Below are 21,539 nucleotides of genomic sequence, written 5' to 3' on the forward strand. Positions count from 1 at the left end.
ACTGTGTTGTTTAGGTGAATCTGAGTAAAATGTTAACATGAAAAAATGTTAACAGGTTAACATGTTGAACAGCGTGCTCCCGAGTCGTGTCGCAGAGAGACGCGCGGCTGGCAGGGAGCTGTTGGTGGTGACGTCACATTACTCGCGCTCTTCAAGACTCTTCAACCCCATCCCTCCATAATAGAAGAAGATGCCTGGCATGATGGACAGGGGCTCCGAGTACCTGGGGAAGGGACGCTCCAACGGCGCCAAGAGTCCGTCGAACGCGTCCAACGGACACTTCTCTGAAGAGAGCGCTAGCGACGAAGAGCACGGTATAGCCTCGAACTCCGAGCCTCGGGCTCTCTTGTTTGCACCGGAGAGCGTTCAGCTTCTTTTTTGTTTATCCTTATTTTATTAAAAGCTCACGCTTTTCTCTCTTTGCTTTTTCAGATGTGGGAATGCGCGTGGGAGCAGATTATCAAGCCACTGTCCCGGACTTTGACCCTGGTAAGATGGGAGCCTACACATCGTGTTCGATGGTGCTTATACTCAGTACTGCAGTTATTAGAAAATAGTCAATACAACGCTTAAGAGTTGAGGGAAATGAAGGAACACTTGTAGAGGTGGCTTGTTTATTCTGTTAACTGATAGTCGTTAAGCGGAATCGCTTCGTGGGTGTTCGAGGCTACTCTCTGCTCCCGGGTGGCATCTGGTGGCCAGTCTGGTCCACTGCTGTTCATCTTTCAACCATTTTCTACACATAAACATGGAGGTGTGTCCCCGCCAGGCAACACCAGGGATGGAGAGAAAGACGGTGGAGGGATGTTGGTTTGGGCCCCATACCACTCCATCGTTGACTCCAAACGTAAGTCGTTCTCCTCGCAATACTCATCTTGTAACACCTCACTTTAAATACTCCTCTCTTTAAATAAACTACTATACATAATTTAATGCTCCTCTCTTTAAATATTCATCACCTCAAATTCTCATCACTTCAAATATGCTTTCTTTAAGACTCACTTTAAACACTCTTCACTTTAAGAACTAATCTCTTTAAATACTCACTTTAATTGCTTTTCATTTTCAATATTTCTAACCATGCATATTCCTCACTTTAAATTCTCCTAATTTGATGATTAAGTTAAATTATTATAAAATTATTATTTGATTAAGTGAATGAATGTGTTGCATTAATAAACCTGCTTATGTATGTATTGCATGAATAAACAGGCTTATTTGAATGTGTTTTCTTCCACAGTAGATGAATACATCTCCATTGCCAAGGAGAAGCATGGCTATAACGTGGAACAAGTAAACATTCTGATTATATTACCTTGATTTTATCAACCTATATTAAACTATCATATACTGTATAATATAAATATGTAAAATATATATATATATAAATATATATCTATATATAAAAAAATATATATATATATATATAAAATGTTAAATGTTAACTAACTATTAACTATTTAACATTATATTTCAGCTTTATTCCATATGCATAACATATTTTTGTATAAATAATTAAAAATAAATATAAATAATTTTTCCCCTATATTCCTCAGGCCCTGGGCATGTTGTTCTGGCACCAACACAACGTGGAGAAGTCTCTGGCAGACCTGCCCAACTTCACCCCCTTCCCTGACGACTGGACGGTGGAAGATAAGGTCCTGTTTGAACAGGCCTTCAGCTTCCATGGCAAGAGCTTCCACCGCATACAGCAGATGGTGAGCTCTCTTTACTATATACAACTGTATAACTATACATCCAGCAGATAGTGAGCTCCCTCTACTAAAACTATATTACTTTACAACTATACATCCAGCAGATGGTGATGCTCCCTCTACTATATACAACTATATTACTATATAACTATACTTACAGCAGAAGGTGATGCTCCCTCTACTATAGGGCTGCAGCTATCGAATCTTTTTGCAATCGAGTAATCTACCGATTAATCCATCGATTAATCGAGTAATCAGATAAAACATAATTTTGCGTTATTAAACAACCAAAACAAATAATGCATAACGGAAATGACATGGCTGTAAAAATGACCAAGCAACTGGCTTTTATTTCTCAAAAAACTTACAGGTATTTATTCCAACTCCAACACTTGGCTCCAAATCTAAGCCCATTTATTGCAACTTACCCATTTAGTGCTTTTCAGTGCCAGTGCCAACAATTAAATAACAATAAAGTAATGTCAACTTACTGTGAAACATGTATAACATTTAAAACTATGAATACAAATAGGGCTTAAATTTCATTTTTCAAAATAGGGGGGGGAATTCCCCCCTTAAGAGCTCCACATAGGGGGGATTTAAAAAAATTGGGGGGATACTACTTGCGAGCTTAATTACATTTGGCCCCCAACACTAATTTAAGGGATTCTCTTCATTAAATTCCTTATACAAATGTCCTCATGCGCTGTACTCTGTCTTCTGCTTTATCTTTGCTCTGTTGAAAAATTAATAAAAGAAGAATGAATTCATTAACTTTTAATCCTTTTACATGTACTATGGAAACAGTAGTTGCTGACTTATTTTCTTAACTATATACAGTCCTATTAGTTCCTCCCTCTCCTCTCTTAGTCACATCTTCATGGTATATCAGTATCCTGATGTACCATGAATGTGTACCTACCGATTGCGCAATACCCACAATCCCACGCTGAAATTGTAGAGGTACGTTTAAGCCAGCGGTCCATTTTTGCATTAGCCTACTGAAAGCTCATAGCGATGGAAATAATTGCCAAGAACAACACATGGGTTGTGTACAACTTTTGAGAGGAAGAGAGCAAGAAGGAGCAAGCGCCAATGGGTTCTGTGTGCCTGCGCGTGTGTGTCTGTGTGTGTTTGTCGCCAGATCAAAGATTGTACAAAGGACATGCACCATCAAAATCGGAAGATGGTTCATCAAGTGAAGTCAATAGACCCGAATTCACACCGTCACACTCTTATAAATTTATCAGACAATGAAGTGAAATTTGTGCGGGATTGTCCCTCATTATGCTGGCCTGAGTTGCAGGATTTTAAAAAAATATGCGCAATACCCACAATCCCACGCTGAAATTTAAGCCCCACTTAAATAGTAAAGGACATTTGGCCTTAGTTTTGTAATCGTTTCAGCCCTACTCTACTATATACAACTATATTACTATATAACTAAACACAGTGGCGTCATTTTGTTTTTAGAAGTGCTGGGGACAATAACCATAAGCTTGAGTGTGGTTTGAAAAGTGCTGGGTACCCTTATGTAAGCTATTCATCCATTCAACGCTGCATTACAATATGCTCTACAGTGTTTTGTCAGATGTTGAAAATCCTTTTCGAACAATAAAAGTTGAAAACCACAGTTTGTGTTTTGGCTTGTTTTGCAAACAGCGTTGGAAACACCAGGGTATTGGCTCGGGATATGTAATACTAATACACATCATATAGGACAAAGAGACAAACAGTGTTGGCAATTAAACACTTCTCTTGACATCAACAAAGTTTACCAGACAAACAATGCCAGACTGTAAAGGGGGTATGAAATGAAACGAGATACTGAGCATCAGCCTTTTGAAGAAGAGCAAGGGCTGCTGGTAGCCTATGTTATGCATTAAAAAAAGAAAAAAAAACAAGCGCCCAGAGGAGAATTGCATCTGCCAAATCCTCACCACCAGTAAAGTTGTAAACATTTGCGAAGGACCAAGGTAGACTTCACTCGTTACAACGTCATATAAGCAAGCACTGCCCGCAAATAAAATCCCCTACAGTTTAGGATAATCACACAGGTTATGCGAGACTCAGAACATATTTATGTTAGGATACCAGGCTCCAAGTCTAACGTCACATATCTCAACCAGACAAAACAACTATAACCACATTGGCATAGCAATCGCACCGTGTGTAGCTGCAATCTGTATCTACAATGCATACTAGCTGGAGCACCAACCACAATCAGATCACAATCGTAGCTTAGGACCGTGGGTAACCTTTGACCAGGTCATCACGAGCAAACAAAACCAGCAGCAAAGTTTAAGTAAACCAATTTCTTACCTTATGTGGCCCTCCACATGCAGGCTAGATGATGTATATATCCATATCCATTTAGTTATCCAGTGTCACAAACATGCTTTTTACAGGAAGCAAAAGTACTGGCTATTTTCTGAATAAAAATGTCAATTTTGGCTGTCTGTCTTGAAAATGAATTAAGCCACTTCACCATTATAACGCTATGTACAGACAGCACACGTTTACCCTCCCCCCTCCCCCTTGAGATGACATTAAATATAATTTAAAAACAAAAAAAAGGCGCAAGTCGCAAGGCTATTTGACTGGATTCATCCTGCATCATGTCTAAGAGAAAAGCTGGAACCGATATCAGATCCTTTTTCAGCAAGCAAAAATGCGCTGTAAGTGCAATCCTACATGAGAAACCTACAAATTACCTTGTTTTACGATGTTTGATATTAACTCAGAGTTAACTGCTAGCTGCTAGTTATCCAATAATATCCTCCTCTTTCATCTATTGCTAACGTATCGTCTTCAATGCTGCTGCAAAGTGTCTGTAAAACAACTATTAGGCTGCCATCCAGAAAATAGACAGCAGGTGTGCATGCTGTGAGGATGTCATCGTGCGCGCGCACCTATCACATCGCAATTGACCGTTCGCAAGCCCCGACCCCTTATCAGTTTTTTAAAGATTTCCTCTCCTCTGATTTCCTCTCGAGCCGTCGCCATAGCGAAATGCAAGCTTGACGGACCTTACCACTCTTGTGATTGGACAGCGCGAACGGTCAATTGGTTTGCACATTTTAAAAGTGGTGGGGACAAAATTAAAATTATAAATAGTGATGGGGACATGTCCCTGGCGTCCCCGGTGGAAATGACGCACCTGACTATACATCCAGCAGAAGGTGATGCTCCCTCTACTATATACAACTATATTACTATATAACTATAAATCCATCAAGTGAATGTAAATTAAGTCTGTCTTGTCACCCCCCTCCTCTGCCCTCCTCACCCCCTGTCCCCCCTCTTCCTCCCCTCCGGGTAGCTTCCAGATAAGTCCATCTGCAGCCTGGTGAAGTACTACTACTCCTGGAAGAAGACCCGCTCTCGAACCAGCCTGATGGACCGGCAGGCCCGCAAGCTGGCCTCCAGGAACGCCCCGGAAGACAGGTCCTACTGCACCACCATTAGATTATACTGTTACTATGTAGTATGTACTACCCAGTATTAGATTAGTACTGTTACTATGTAGTATGTACTACCCAATATTATATTACTACTGTTACTATATAGTATGTACTACCCAGTATTAGATTAGTACTGTTACTATATAGTATGTACTACCCAGTATTACATCAGTAATGTTACTATGTAACATTAGATTACTACCATGTAGGTCCAATGACATCATGGATGGTATGATGTCATTATGGGTACATGTAGGTCTAATGATATCATCATGTATGGTATGATGTCATCATGGGCACATGTAGGTCCAATGACATCATCATTGTGACATCATCATCATGTTTCCATAGTGATGAGGAGATGGAGGAGGCCAATCCAGTCGAAGCCAACGACAGCGACTACGACCCCAACAAGGACGCCAAGAAAGAGGTGAACCCTGAACCTAACTCTGACCCCTAACACTGACCCATAACCATGACCCTGACTCTAACCCCTTAGCAGGGATATTTGAAAAAATGCGTACCTCTGTTTTGTTTACGGCAGTACACACACACACACACACACACACACACACACACACACACACACACACACACACACACACAGATCCTTAACCCTGGTACACTGTCCAGAAAGTCATGGCTTTTGTGTATATAAGGTACAGTACAGTATACTGTATATTCTATAGTATTGGGTTTAGTGTATATAATGTATAGCATAAGCTTGGTGCCTCTCCCCAGAGCCTAGTACACTATGTATTTTATAGTATTGGCTTTAGTATATATAATGTATAGTATAATCATGGTGTCTCCCTCCCCAGAGCCTAGTACACTATGTATTCTATAGTATTGGCTTTAGTATATATAATGTATAGTATAATCATGGCGTCTCCCTCCCCAGAGCCCTGCTGAGGCCCAGGCCGTGCCCACTAAGCCCGGGCCGGCCCGCCGGGAGTACCAGACCCTGCAGCACCGGCACCACTCCCAGCGGTCCAAGTGCCGTCCTCCTAAAGGGATGTATCTGAGCCAGGAGGACGTGCTGGCCGTCTCCTGCAGCTTCAACGCAGCCAACGGCCTCCTCCGTCAGCTGGACACAGAGCTGGTGTCACTCAAAAGACAGGCAAGATTCTCTCATTCCCCCTCCTACACTTAACTCCTATTCTCATCCCTCTCCCCCTCTCTCCTTTCCTGCTCCCTTCTCTCTCCTCTCCTCGTCTCCTCATCACTCTCCCCCACTCGCTTCTGATCCTCCATCCACTCTTCTCTTCTCATCTCTCTTTCTCTTTTCTAATCTCCTCCTCCTCTCTCCAGGTTCAGAACGCCAAGCAGATGAACAGTGGTCTGAAACATGGGGTGGAAATGGGCATTGATGATTTTCGGCTTCCAGAGGTCAGAACCATCTCTTCTCTCTCAACCACCATCACTACTCTAACCACCATCACTACTCTAATCAGGGTAGTCATCACTACTCTCACAACCATCACTAGTCTAACCACCATCACTACTCTAATCAGGGTAGACATCATTACTCTAACAACCATCACTAGTCTAACCACCATCACTACTCTAATCAGGGTAGACATCATTACTCTAACAACCATCACTAGTCTAAAACCATCACTAGTCTAACAACCATCATCACTTTACACAACAATGTCCACTCCTGCACACAGTAGGCATGGCCATTGGTTATTAAGATGGAGAGACCCATATCTTTATCTTCTCGGTCTTGTAGAGCAACCAGAAGATGAATGCTCGTTGGACTACTGATGAACAGCTTCTTGCCGTCCAGGGTAAGTTGCTCTAACACCTGTCTGCCTGTCTACCGTTACATCTTGCAGTTACAATGACAGCATAGGTATACCTTCCACTTCCGGGCCATTTGGATTTGTGACTATATATTTCTGTTACCACACTACAACAAGAACTATTTGTCATGTTCTTCTGATTGTCGTTCTGACTGTACCTGCTGAACATTAGATGTTCTGATGACTTCCGCAGAAGGAGAACTGAAATAAAGTAGTATAAGAGTCATTCTGGTTCTTGTTCCTCCTCAGGGGTCAGGAAGTATGGGAAGGACTTCCAGGCCATCGCGGATGTCATCGGTAACAAGACGGTCGGTCAGGTGAAGAACTTCTTCGTAAACTACAGACGGCGTTTCAACCTGGAGGAGGTCCTTCAAGAATGGGAGGCGGAGCAGGGAAGCCACGCCCCCAACGGAGACGGCAGCCCTCCTGGTGAAGCCGGGAAAAACAGCTCCAACACGTCAGGGAAGAGCACTGATGAGGACGACGAGGAGGTACACCGCTTAGCCCTTAGCCCCTTGTTACTGTTAACCCTAACCCTTCCTTTTAACCCTAAACCTCATCTATGACCTAACCTATGACCTAATCAATTACCTAACCTCTGACCTAATCTATAACCTAACCTATGACCTAATCTATAACCTAACCTCTGACCTAATCTATAACCTAACCTAATGACCTAATCTATGACCCTTTCTATTGCATATCTCCTAATCTATCTATGAACTAATATAAAATCTAAGCTATAACCTAACCTCTGACCTAATCAATTAAGTAATCTAGAACCTAAGCTATGACCAAATCCATAACCTAACCTATCTCTCTCTCCTCCATGCAGGGTCAGCTGACTTCCTCCTCTCTGTCTCCTGCGTTGTCTTTGATCGCCCAGAGCTCCTCTCTCCACCAGCCCCCCCCTCTCCTGAGACCCTCCCTTCCCGCCACCCCCGCTCTGCATCGCCAGCCCCCTCCCCTGCAGCAGCAAGCCCGCTTCCTCCAGCCCCGCCCCTCACTCAACCAGCCCCGCCCCTCCCTCAACCAGCCCCGCCCCTCCCTCAACCAGCCCCGCCCTTCCCTCAACCAGCCCCGCCCCTCCCTCAACCAGCCCCCGCCCCTCATCCGGCCTTCCAGTGCCCTGCCCCCCCGCCTCAACCCCCGACCCATCGCGCCCCCCGCCCCCCTGCAGCTCACGAACAAATCAGAACCCTCCTCTTCTCTCCACTAACCAATCAGAAGCCTCCTGCTCTACTAACCTACACTTCCTTCCCCTCCTCTTCCCCCCCTTCTCTAACCACCCTCCACCTCCACTAGCCTCCACCTACTCCAGGTGTTGAACTAATCGTATAAGGAGGAGAACATTATGGTTACTGTTGAAGATCTTAGACCAGACCAGCCTCCAAACCCTCTGGTCCACCTGTTGAAGATCTTAGACCAGCCTCCAAACCCTCTGGTCCACCTGTTGAAGATCACAGACCAGCCTCCAAACCCTCTGGTCCGTCTCCTGAAGATCTTAGACTAGACCAGCCTCCAAACCCTCTGGTCCGTCTCCTGAAGATCGAAGGTAAAGTAGGGATCACAGCATTGTTTAACAAACAGAACAGGAAACAACTTCTTCATGACCTCAACAGTCTGTCTTGATTTTGTGTTGTGTTGTCAATCATCTGAAAATATTCCACATCCAAATGTACAAATACTCTTAGCCTTCATTTCTTCTCCATTTGTGGGAATGTATTTCATTGTAAAAGTGCTCTTAAGTCATCAACGTCTAACTGGAACATTTATGGATATGGACAATTAAAACTGGTAGCTAAATGGGCTTTAGTAGAATGTGAAATGTTGATGTAACTGTTTGTTTGTGGTATTAAGATCTGTCTATCTAATGGTTATAAGTTCAGTCCTTAATTCATTTATCAATACAGATGACCCACTTTTATCAGACACTTGAACTTTCTTTTGTTTCTCGACTCCAACACACACATTGAGCAGTACAGGGGACTTGAAGCATGAATGAATAGCAGAACCTGGGTGATGCCATCATGGAGCAGAACGTCCAATAAGATATGTTCCAGCAGCTGGTTGAATCCATGATGCTGTCATGACATCATCAGAAATGTTCAGCTTGTGGGCTTGTCTTGGACTGCATTGTGTGTGTGTGTGTGTGTGTGTGTGTGTGTGTGTGTGTGTGTGTGTGTGTGTGTGTGTGTGTGTGTGTGTGTGTGTGTGTGTGTGTGTGTGTGTGTGTGTGTGTGTGTGTGTGTGTGTACGCCTCCTACCACTCCTACCTCCTAAGATGCAGCCTTATTAAGCAAACATGCTTTGATGTTAGAGAACATCTCTAATTATCTTAGAGCTGTTTTATCGCTATGTTACAGAATAAAAATATAGAACCAGGCATATCAGATATAAACATTAAGAATCTGATACATCAGATATGAATATAAAGAACATGTTTTAATCAGGAACATTTCAGAAGCAAATAAACATATTTTCATCAGATATATATCAAACATACAGAACACAGTTTAGTCAGATACACGCAGATATGACCATATAGAACATGCTTTAATCAGGTTTATATCAATTATTATATTGAGCTAAAAACGGGATTTGAAAAGTTAAAGTTTGAAGATTCTTCGGGGTCGTCTTCCCCACCGAAGTCCTCCGGGTCGAGATCTGCCTCAAACATCCGCTGAAGCAGACTGTCCACGGTCCGGTACCCTGTCAGAACACACCGGAACCTTAACCCCGGTACCCTGTCGGAACACACCGGAACCTTAACCCCGGTACAGTGTCCAGAAAGTGGACCACTTACTTGTGGATGAGATTTTAAACATCAGTCTGGTTTGGGGTTCTCCAGTTCTGAGGTCGTTGTCTGTGGTTTCCATGGCATCAACCAGGTTCGAAGGCCCCAAGTCATCCCTGGAGAGGGAACACACACACACACACACACACACACACACACACACACACACACACACACACACACACACACACACACACACACACACACACACACGGTTAGAGGGTTATTAGGCTTAGAGGGTTATTGGGGTTAGAGGTTTATACTGGGACATACTGGGCCACTCCCAGCTCCTGTATTCTCTTCTCCAGGGAGGTGTGCAGTAGGCTCTTCTCCAGGGTGTACTCCACAAAGAAGGCCTCCAGGACGAACGCTACAAAGATACTGCAGAAGGAAACACGACATAATGCTTGGAGAAACACAAAACGGGAATCTTTCTGCTTACAAATCTGAATGGTTATCAACTGTAATCAAACTAATGTAAACATTATTTTACTTGATGATGATGATGACCACGATGATGTGGAAGAGGATGAAGAAGAGTCTGGCTGACGGGTGAGTGACAGCAGTGAAGCCGCTACTCAGAAGTGCTGTATTGTCAAGGAAATCAACTATCATAAAACCCTACTAACTGAACCCTAACCTACTAACCCTAATCTGAACCTACTACCCTAAGCCTGAATGAATGGTGAATGGTGAATGAGAGGTCGTCAGGGGTCAGTTGAATAAGTGGTCAGTGGTTAGAGGTCAGGTGTTAGAGGTCAGGTGAATGAGAAGTCAGGGGTTAGAGGTCAGGTGAATGAGAGGTCAGGGGTTAGAGGTCAATGAGGTCTGGGGTTAGAGGTCAGGTGAATGAGAAGTCAGGGGTTAGTGGTCAGGTGACTGAGAGGTCAGTGAGGTCTGGGGTTAGAGGTCAGGTGACTGAAGAGGGGCTCAGAGGAGGCTGATTCAGAAGGATATCATGCCACTGGTTGACCACGGTCAGCTCCACGAGGAGGATGAAGGACGACACCACGTCGTTGAAGTTGTTCTTGCAGTAGTTCAGCTGAGCGAAGGAGCTGTCCTGCAGGGCTGGGTTCCCACAGGAGAGTTTCCCCGGAGAGTCCGAGTCCAAGAACTGAATCCTTCCGTGAAACAGCTCCATCCCCACCATGGCAAAGATATAGTACACCACCTGTGTGTGTGTGTGTGTGTGTGTGTGTGTGTGTGTGTGTGTGTGTGTGTGTGTGTGTGTGTGTGTGTGTGTGTGTGTGTGTGTGTGTGTGTGTGTGTGTGTGTGAGAGAGATCACATGTCAGCATAACTTTGAAATGTCAAAGAACAACAATATTCTGTTTTATTATAGAGAACCTACGATGATAAGCTGGGCGAAGGTGAGCATGGTCGGTCCAATCTTAATCAGAGTGTTTATAATGACCCTGAACCTGGGGAGAAACACATGTTGGTACCAGAGGTATGTTTATAACATGTATCTGATGATGAGCCTGAACCAGAGGTATGTTTATAACATGTATCTGATGATGAGCCTGAACCAGAGGTATGTTTATAACATGTTTCTTATGATGAGCCTGAACCAGGGCTATGTATAAATCAGTGCTTATGAGGGGTCGATGGTACCTCTTGATGCTGTCCACGACTCGGATAAGTCTGAGAACCCGGAGAGTGAAGACAATGTCCAAGATCTGCCGACTGCTGTACCCCCCAACTACCGGATGAAAATAAGAATATTAATTATACCTTAAATACTACTACAACTACTACTACTACTACTACTAGTACAAAGATGCATCTCTGATGGGTGAGTGGCCAGCCTTGGGATGGGACAATACATGTACTAATGATGTCCCTCAGTGAATGTGCGGTCATGGTACTAACCTGATGTCATGGCTGTGTTAATGATGGTAGCGACCAGAGCAGAGACGATGATGATGGTATCAAACCTGGACATGGAACAGTATTCTGTTCAATGGGGCTTGTGTGGAGCTCTAAACATCTTGTTTTACAGTATAAAGGATATTCAGAATTGCATGCTAATATGATATATATATACATGCTATGACGCCCAATCAGTTTACAGAGTTCCGTATCACTCGGCGCCTAACTTGAACTGTTGTTTATTTATATATAAAAGCAATAGCATAGTTCACTGAAGCCTAAAAATATGTTGATTGATGGAGAGGGTGGAAATGTTGTAAAGCAATAGGCACACGGTGAGTGAACTGCTCGATAATAGGCTAAATTGACGGCGAACCGAGCTACCGTCTCTAGCCTTCTCTCTGAAGGACGCTACAGTGTGTTGCATGTGTGTTGCTGGTAACTTTAGAAAGTTACCAGCCAAATTGGAAAAAAAAGTTAATTTAGAACCATCCATCCATCCATCCATCCATCCATACATCCATCCATACATCCATCCATACATCCATATCATAGAATATATATCCTGTTATCAAATATTTCCTATTCAAACTCATTGTTGTGACTAGATCTTAAACACATATCTACACGAACGTCCTTCTCTCTCGCACTCTTTCTCCCTTCTCTCAGCTGTAGGCTCTATCTCTGTGGTAGAGGATCTATACATCTCTATGGTGTAGGTTCTATCTATATTTCTATGGTGTTGGTTCTATATCTTTATGGTATAGGATCAATCTACATCTCTCAGGTATAGGGTCTATATCTCTATGGTTTAGGATCCAGCAATAAGGTGTAGGAACTATATCGCTAAGGTGTAGGACCTATGTCTCTGAGTAGGACCTTTATCTCTAAGGAGTAGGACCTATATCTCTAAGGTGTAGGACCTATATCTCTAAGGTGTAGGGCTCTATATCTCTAAGGTGTAGGGTCTATATCTCTAAGGTGTAGGGTCTATATCTCTAAGGTGTCGGGTCTATATCTCTTAAGATGTAGATATCTCCTACCAGTTCCAGAAGTTGTGTCTGGAGTAGAAGGCCCGGGGCTCCATGGCGTACAGCTTGAGGAGAATCTCCAGCAGGTAGAGAGCGAGGAAGAACCACTCACTGTTCCTGATCAAAGGGTCTTCCTCATCCAGGCCAATGAACACCGCGTTCACCAGGATGATGACATCATAGACCATCACAAACACCCTGCCCCCAAACATAAACAGAATCATACCCGGCACACCCTGGACATGAATGATAACTCAACATGCCCTGGCACCGAGCAATGAACGTAATCCACCCTGTTTGTGTGAGTGCTGTGTCCGTGCATGCCGTCTATGTGCCTGTACTGGGTTGATGTGGGTGGTGTGTGTGAGTGCTGGGTCTGTGCTGGGTTGATGTGTATGAGTATGAGTGTCTGTACTAGGTGTGTGTGTCAGTGCTGTGTCTGTGCATGCTGTCTGCACTGGGTTGGTGTGAGGAAGGTTATACCTGTGTTTGACAGCACGGCAGAGCCAGCGACTGGGTGTGGACAGGTAGAGGGAGGGGCTCCAGCGCTGCAGAGGGTGTGGGCGGGACTTTACCGCAATCACCTGGATGTTCAGCAGGTCAGCCAGCTGGACAAACGCCAGTTTACCTACCAATCAACCCATCAAAATGTGTGTTTGAACAAAGGACTTCTTCCAGAGGACCAGGATCCAGTAGGACTAACAAGGACTAGGACCCACTATGACCCACTAGGACCAGGAGCTACCAGGACCCACTATGACCCACTAGGACCAGGAGCTACCAGGACCCACTATGACCCACTAGGACCAGGAGCTACCAGGACCCACTATGACCCACTAGGACCAGGAGCTACCAGGACCCACTATGACCCACTAGGACCAGGAGCTACCAGGACCCACTATGACCCACTATGACCAGGAGCTACCAGGACCCACTATGACCCACTAGGACCAGGAGCTACCAGGACCCAGTAGGAGACACTAGGACCAGGACCTACCACGACCCACACAGACCAGGATAATGCTAATAATAATACCTAGGAGCAGTTCCTGGTATTATTCTTACAGAGCCTACCTATGTATCCCTGGTTTTGATGGTCTGCAACGCTCCACAGCAGCTCTCTGTGTGCGTGAGAGAGATCTGCTTGGACCAGACGGACCAGCTGGTTCCAGGAGGCGTGGCTTACCACCGGCTCCTCCATTCCCTCGCGACGCTCCTGCAGGATGGCGAAGGCTCGCACCATTTTATGTCTCTTAGTCCTCACCAGCTGTCGCACCTCTTCCTGTCGGTCAGACCACAAATCAGATAGAGAGAGGGAATTGGGATAGGGTTACTTCCTGTTGAGATGGTGTTACTTCCTGTTATATTGAGGTCTACTTCCTGTTGGGATAGGGTTACTTCCTGTTATAGGAGGTCTACTAACAGCTGGTGCATCTCTTCCTGTTGGACGGACCAGATATACTGCTAGGTCTAATTCTTTCATAGAAGTCTACTACTGGTTGTGATGGGGCTACTTCGTGTTAGGGAGGTTAACTTCCAGTTGTGCGATTTATACTTCCTGTTGTAGAGATTGACTTACTCTTGGGAAGCCTATACTACCTATATTATTATATTGGTCAACTTCCTGTCGGGAAGGAGCTATTTGAGGTAATCGAGGTATCTTTCTGCTATAGAGGTCTACCTCAGAGGAGGAAGGTAGCGGTACTTATGTTGATGATGAAAATGAGGATGTTACCTTGAGGTATTTTTTGTAGTTGTTGTAGACGACAGCGAGGAAAACTGACATGAAGATATAGGTGTTTATGAGGATGAAGATGACGAAGAACACGGCAAAGAAGGAGCTGGCATTGTAGGCGGGCATCCTATAGGAGAACCACAACAAATCAGTACCACCACTGCCCTGCTTATAATATATATACATATGTGTATATAAATAGATATAGATAACTGTTTGTGTGTGTGTGTGTGTGTTTTAAATCTACATGATGTCCGGGCTGTTGGCTGTGGTGACCAGAACGTAGAGGTCGAAGACAATCTCCAGGAAATTGGTAAAATAAGGCTTTCCGCTGTTTGTTTTCAGTCCTCTGAGAAATTGAAAGAAACGATCAGTCTTCTAAATGTAAAAGGGGGTACATTGACTAACGAGGTACCTGGGGTAACAAGGTACCCAGACTAATCAGGCACCTGGGCTAACAAGGTGCCCTGTCTAACAAGGTACCCAGACTAATGAGGTACCCGGGTAACAAGGTACCCAGACTAATGAGGTACCCGGATAACAAGGTACCCGGACTAATGAGGTACCCAGATAACAAGGTACCCATACTAATGAGGTAGCTGGATAACAAGGTACCCAGATTAATGAGGTACCCTGTACTCAGACTAATGAGGTACCTGTGATAACAAGATAACAATGAGGTACCTCGTTAGTATCCAGACTAACGAGGTACACAGGTAACAAGTTACCCTGACTAACGAGGTACCTGGGATAACGAGGTACCCAGACTAATGAGGTACCCGGATAACAAGGTGGCCAGACTAACAAGGTACCCAGACTAACGAGGTACCTGGGATAACAAGGTGCCCATACTAACAAGGTACCCTGTTTAACAAGGTACCCAGACTAACAAGGTACCTGGGATAAAGCAGAACCATGACTGACAAACGCTGAAGTGCCTCTAGATAGCAGGGGGGGGGGTCGACTTTAGGAGATAGAGGAACTCACCGTTTACCAAATAGTTTGAGAGCCATGAGCGAGAAGATGAGGATGCTGAAGATGAAGAGGAGGAAGACGGAGAGGATCTGAGGAAGAGCATTCCGGATGCTTCGAAACGCTCTGCGTAGCTGAAAAGCAACATAAGTATAGGAATTAGTGCTCAGATGATGGTTCTGGTAGGAGCTTAAGGGTAAGTAGGAGCTTTAAGTTTTATCTAATTAGTAACAGAATAAGGTATGTTTACTAGTAGCAGTTGAAGGTTACAATAACCAGTAGCAGTAGAAGGTTACGTTAACAAGTAGCAGTAGAAGGTGAAGTTAACAAGTAGCAGTGGAGGGGTACCTGTCTTCCCTCTGTGAAGTTAACTAGAAGCAGTGGAGGGGTACCTGTCTTCCCTCTGTGAAGTTAACTAGAAGCAGTGGAGGGGTACCTGTCTTCCCTCTGTGAAGTTAACTAGAAGCAGTGGAGGGGTACCTGTCTTCCCTCTGTGAAGTTAACTAGAAGCAGTGGAGGGGTACCTGTCTTCCCTCTGTGAAGTTAACTAGAAGCAGTGGAGGGGTACCTGTCTTCCCTCTGTGAAGTTAACTAGAAGCAGTGGAGGGGTACCTGTCTTCCCTCTGTGAAGTTAACTAGAAGCAGTGGAGGGGTACCTGTCTTCCCTCTGTGAAGTTAACTAGAAGCAGTGGTCGAAGCACTCGAGACCAGCGGACAGCGTAGTTGTCTGTGGCCTTCAGCGCTCCATAGATGATCATGTCCACCAGTGTGAGCTGTCAACACATTTAGACTAAGTTACAACATGTCATCATCAGCCGAGTAACATGTCCACATTAGCCGAGTAACATGTCAACATCAGCCGAGTGACATGTCTGGCTCACAGTAGTTAACCAGACACAACCTTTGTCATTCAACCAAGTCAACCAACTTGATGCATCTGTTGAAACAGCTTGTGAGTCATAGCAGGAAACCTCAAGAATTTGCTGATGCAAACATCAGGAGGGTAAAGATCACTTCCTATGGACATTGTGTCTTCATAAACGTGCGTGTGTGCGTGTGTGTGTGTGTGTGTGTGTGTGTGTGTGTGTGTGTGTGTGTGTGTGTGTGTGTGTGTGTGTGTGTGTGTGTGTGTGTGTGTGTGTGTGTGTGTGTGTGAGAGAGTGAGTGTAACAGTGAAAGTGACTGAGTGAGTGTAACAGTGAGAGTGACCGAGTGAATGTAAGTGTGATTGAGAGATAAAATGAGTGAATGTGTTAGAGTGAGAGAGTGAAAGAATGAGTGAGTAAATACAGAAGTGAGGGAGTGAGAGAGTGAGTAAGTAAGCAAGTGAGTAAGTGTAAATGTCAGATTGAAAAAGCCAGTGTGTGAGTTTAAGGGCGAGAGAGTGAATCTAATTCTGAGAGAGGGAGAGATGAAGTCACTTCAAGTGAGTGAGTGAAAGTGAGTGGTACCGCCATCACTAAGAGCAACCAAAGGTCGATCAGCTAAATCACAACTCTTCTCTATTTTGTGACCACAGTGGTGGAACGAGCTCCCTGCTGATGTCAGGACCGCAGAGTCGCTCACCAGCTTTCGCAAACGACTCAAAACCCACCTGTTCAGAGTTCACCTAGACTCTACATAGCCATTCAGTCCCTTATTTGTCTGTTGCACTATTGTTTCCTATACGTCCTGTAGGGCTGTGCAATTAATCAAATTTTGATCACGATTTCAATTCTTGGGTCAAACGATCTCCAAATTAATAAAATCGTGTTGGAACGATTCTTTTGCAAAAAAAAAAAAATATATATATATATATATATATATATATATTTTTTTTTTTCTTTTTTTGAAGTTCAAGACAAGTTCATTTCAGTGAGTTCTGAGTATGATGGGCCAGGCCAGGATCAATTTACAGAATGCAATTTGTTGAGTGTCGTTTACAAAAAACGTTTGATTAAAAATGTGTCAGTGCACTAAACACGAGAGTTAATTTAAGTTTATTTAAGTTGTTCTGTCTTATTTGATTTTCTAGTATATTTATTTTATTCATTGAAATTTTTATAGAAATTACAGAACAGCTGGATACATATTTATTTGTACATTATTTTCAATTTGAACATTTTCTATTTTTTTATTTGAACATTTTGTGTAGTTTAAGAATTTGGAAAACTGTTGCAGTGAGTTTTTTTTTGCCGAAATGCAGAATAAATGCATTTTATTTTCAAACTCAAAAAGAATCGTTTGAAGAATCGTGATTTCAATCTTGACCAAAAAAATCGTGATTCTCATTTTTTCCAAAATCGAGCAGCCCTAACGTCCTGGCACTTGATGAACGCACTTAATGCAGGTTGTATTCATTCACTGTACTTAATTGTGTAGCATGTACTTAATTGTGTTGTGTATGCATGTTGTGTAGCATGTACTTAGTTGTGTAGCATCTGCAGTAGCTAGCTATCACTGCTGTATACAGGGAATGGGGTTAGCCTGGCGATTGTTAGTACTTGCACTTGGTTCTATGAACGTCTTTACTGTACCGACGGCGATATATTGTTTCACTTCTTATGACAAATGTACTTATTGTAAGTCGCTTTGGATAAAAGCGTCTGCTAAATGCCCTAAATGTAAATGTAAATGTAATGTAAATGAAAGAGTTAGTGAGTGTAATAGTGGGAGAGTGTAAGAGTGAGAGAGTAAGTGATTGAGTGAGGGAGTGAGTACCAGAAGTATGACCAGGATGCAGAGGTTTTTGGGGTCCCTCCAGAACTTGTCTCGTGGGATGACTTTGGCGTAGTGGACCAGGCGACCGGAAAATACAGACAGGCAGACCAACTCTACCAGCATGGAGGCCTGTATATAATATACACTATTAATATTTATATACTACTAGAGAGAGAGAAAGAGAGAGATGAAGATACAGATATAGAGAGATGAACTCTACCAGCATACAGGCCTGCATATAATATATACTAACAGTATAGAATATGTATAATATAATATAATATAACACAATATAATGAAGAGCAGTCTGACGGACCAATCAGAGCTTAAGGGAGGGACTTTCAGTCCATCATGAGTTGGGCATTGGCTGGGCTCTAATTCATTTCCACAAGTGGGCAGAGCGTTACTTTGTTCAGAACTCCAGTCAATCCGATGAAATAACACTAATCAAAACTGTGTTTTTCAAACCATAGATTGCTACACTTTTATCGGGTGGTGTCATTCTGCAGACTGCAGAGCTCCTCGCTACTTTAGGACATAAAACTCCTCCCCGTAGCTTTGATTGGTCTGTCCACTCTTAGATTTAAGTGTTTATAAGTGTTTTAATGAGGTCAAGGCCAGACTGATCTGAGCAATACAGGTAGCTCTAGAAAATACACATCAACTGTAAGGCTTTAGGGTTATGTTTAGGTGTACCCTGGTACAGTTAGGGTTAGGTGTCTCCTGGTAAGAAGAGGGAGTAGGGTTACCCAGGTAAGGATAGATGTAACCAGGTTACCGAGGTAGGGTAAGGTGTACCTAAGTAGGATAAAGGTTAGTGTTACCTAGATAGGGTTGGTTGTACCTAGGTAGAGTAAGGGCTATGGTTACCTAGGTAGACCAAGGGCTAGGGTTACTTAGATAGAGTAAGGGTTAGGGTTACCTAGGTAGAGTAAGGCCCTGTCCCAATTCTCCCCATTCCCCTAGATTTGAGCCCTAACCCCAGATTTTGCACGTTCCCGCGAAGGGGTAGGGGTCTCCCAATACTTAAGGGAGAAAGGGGGAGTGCTGTTTTTCCTTTAAAATCCACCCTTGAACACTTGCCAGCTCGGGAGCTGACTTGTTCTTGTTAAGGGGAGAGAAAGGGGACTGGGCCTAAGGGTTAGGGTTACCTAGGTAGAGTAAGGGTTAGGGTTACCCAGGTAGGGTTAGGTGTACCTAGGTAGAGTAAGGGTTAGGGTTACCCAGGTAGGAAAATGGAGGAGGGCAGGCTGCTCCACTACGGCCAGGAGAAGGTTGACCAGGATGAAGAAGTAAAGCAGCACCACAAGTAACCAGTGGTTGTACAGGAGATACAACCTGGAAACAACACAGATACAGAATCACAACATAGATACATTATCACAACATATATACAGCATCACAACACAGATATAGTATCACCACACAGATACATTACTCCACACAGATACATTACTCTACACAAATTCAGCATCACCACACCAATATGGTCAGGAAGGGTCTAGATATGATCAGGATTGGGTCTAGATATAGTATAGAAAGGGTATACATATGGGCTAGAGGGGTCCTACCTGACAGCGTGTGGCTGGGTCTCAAAGAAGATATTCCTGTTGTGTTGGGCGTCTGATACATAGACCGCAGCCAGCTCCAGCTCCTGCAACACATTAAACAACACATTATGTACCTTGTGTAGTGTCGTTAGATAGATAGATAAACTGAGGTGGACTGGGAGGGAGGACTGAGTTAGCCTCTGAGGTAAGGTCTAACACGCTCAATATAGTTCACTCAGAATTATGGCCTAATGTATTGTAGTAGGCCTACTTATAGGAACAAAAAACAAAAGTATTATGAAGAACTGAAAAATTTACCCGCCATTTTTATAACTTCCCCTTTGTATATTTTAATTTGCTCATTTCCTCAATTCTGGATAGGGTGTGTACACCATAAGACCACCGACCCACAGAGCACTACTGGAAAACTTCATGGTTAGTGGTTACTTATGATAGGTGTATCTTTTCAACTGTTTCTAGCCAAGCCTTCAGGAAGAAGATAGAGGTATTAAGTCCATTGTGACCCACCCACCACAGGTAAATCAGGTATTGATCGGCAGGTATGCCTACCAATCATCAACCGCACGAAACAACCAATCACAGCAGTGTGATGTCTCGGCGGTCGAGACACAGGTGGTTATCCATATAATACTTTGGAATCAACGGGCGTCGTGCAGTACGGAGTTTGTGGACAACACAGTGAATTCGCCGGAAGTATTTCTCTAAATGTCTTGTTTGAAATACCACAGTGCTTTATTGCCATGGTTTACATTCGTGGCAGACGCGTTTGTAAAGCAGTTAAAATTGTACATTATTTTCTCTTAAGATTTGGGAGTATGTTGTAGCACCATCAGGCGACCGTGCGGTGGGACTGCATCCGACGCGAACTGTATTTCAACTACGCATGCGTTGTCTAGTGCAGAAATAATTTGCTTTGGTGGAGATTTATCTTGGATGCAACTATATACAGCAATCCCATAACTGTGTGTTTTACCAGACAAAGAGTCCAGAAAGCAGTATGTCCTGTGTCATTGATTACAACATGTACATCTTCAGGCTTAATGCACTTGCACAAAGAAAGACCGTTTAGACAAATTATATTAGTAACGGATATTTTAGAGAAGCCAGGAGGGTGAAGTTGGTTTGATCACACAGACCGATGTCAATTATGTTCTTAATCTGAGTATAGTAGGCCTAGTAAATTAGGGACTAAATCAGGGATAAGTTTAAAATTGTGTTCCAAATCAAAGGTTATGGTGTAAATTTGGGACTAAATATGAGCTAAGGTGTAATTTATGTTCTAAATAAAAGGATAAGGTGTAGATTAGGGACTAAATCAAGACTTATTCGTAAATTAGGGACTGTAGCAGACCCCACTTCAGTCATGGACAAAATCAGGGTTAAACTTGGCTGTTGTTGGTGCAGATGTTTTCTGCGGATCAGGGTGGTAATATGCATTTCATTCATAGGATCGTTCTGAAAAAGAGAACTCTTAATCGCCGATAAACGCTCAAATCAGCAGAAATCGTACCTCCTTGTGTTTCGTGTCCATTCCGTTAGACAATCCCTTTCCTGTGTCTTCTGGGATGTTCTCAAGATGAGGAGTCTCAGACATTGCGTGATTTGCTGATGTCAAGTATATCTCCAAACTTTTAGTCCTGCAACGTAGCCTATGCGGTTGTGCAGAGTTTCTCTCTAACTTGTACAGTATGAATGCTGTTCTGTTGTTTCCCCTTTAGCTCTCATTTCTAATCTCCGGGGAAGTCAAATATTTCTGCAGATGAACACCTCTTTACTGTCAGTGGTGCAGCTGAACGAAGTCATCACTTTATGTGCAGACTTTTGACCAGTGTCATGTGATGTAGACTGGCGGAAACAACCGAAGGAAGGGAGGAG

The 21,539-nt window shown here is 43.6% G+C and overlaps 2 protein-coding genes across 2 annotated transcripts; one reads left to right on the plus strand and one right to left on the minus strand.

Moving 5' to 3' along the window:
• Positions 1 to 31: 31 nt before the first annotated feature.
• On the plus strand, positions 32 to 8,775 carry rcor3 (REST corepressor 3). Its single transcript, XM_084465045.1, has 12 exons — positions 32 to 314; positions 433 to 489; positions 770 to 847; positions 1,241 to 1,293; positions 1,557 to 1,718; positions 5,038 to 5,162; positions 5,531 to 5,609; positions 6,081 to 6,299; positions 6,491 to 6,568; positions 6,915 to 6,972; positions 7,237 to 7,478; positions 7,823 to 8,775. Exons 1-12 carry the CDS (start codon positions 191 to 193, stop codon positions 8,204 to 8,206), a joined length of 1,659 nt encoding a protein of 552 aa, XP_084321171.1. The 5' UTR covers positions 32 to 190; the 3' UTR covers positions 8,207 to 8,775.
• A 638-nt stretch (positions 8,776 to 9,413) lies between these two features.
• Positions 9,414 to 21,407, minus strand: tpcn3 (two pore segment channel 3). The gene is made up of 19 exons (XM_084465545.1): positions 21,175 to 21,407; positions 19,665 to 19,747; positions 19,317 to 19,431; positions 18,094 to 18,222; positions 16,050 to 16,166; positions 15,409 to 15,527; positions 14,669 to 14,770; positions 14,422 to 14,548; positions 13,761 to 13,968; positions 13,170 to 13,314; positions 12,699 to 12,884; positions 11,656 to 11,720; positions 11,398 to 11,485; positions 11,135 to 11,204; positions 10,742 to 10,955; positions 10,278 to 10,368; positions 10,058 to 10,165; positions 9,794 to 9,900; positions 9,414 to 9,699 (listed from the first exon to the last, which is right to left on the minus strand). Exons 1-19 carry the CDS (start codon positions 21,256 to 21,258, stop codon positions 9,566 to 9,568), a joined length of 2,292 nt encoding a protein of 763 aa, XP_084321671.1. The 5' UTR covers positions 21,259 to 21,407; the 3' UTR covers positions 9,414 to 9,565.
• Between the last annotated feature and the right edge of the window lie 132 nt (positions 21,408 to 21,539).

Source organism: Micromesistius poutassou (genome assembly GCF_964030765.1).
Source record: "Micromesistius poutassou genome assembly, chromosome: 3".
Classification (NCBI taxonomy): Eukaryota; Metazoa; Chordata; class Actinopteri; order Gadiformes; family Gadidae; genus Micromesistius; species Micromesistius poutassou.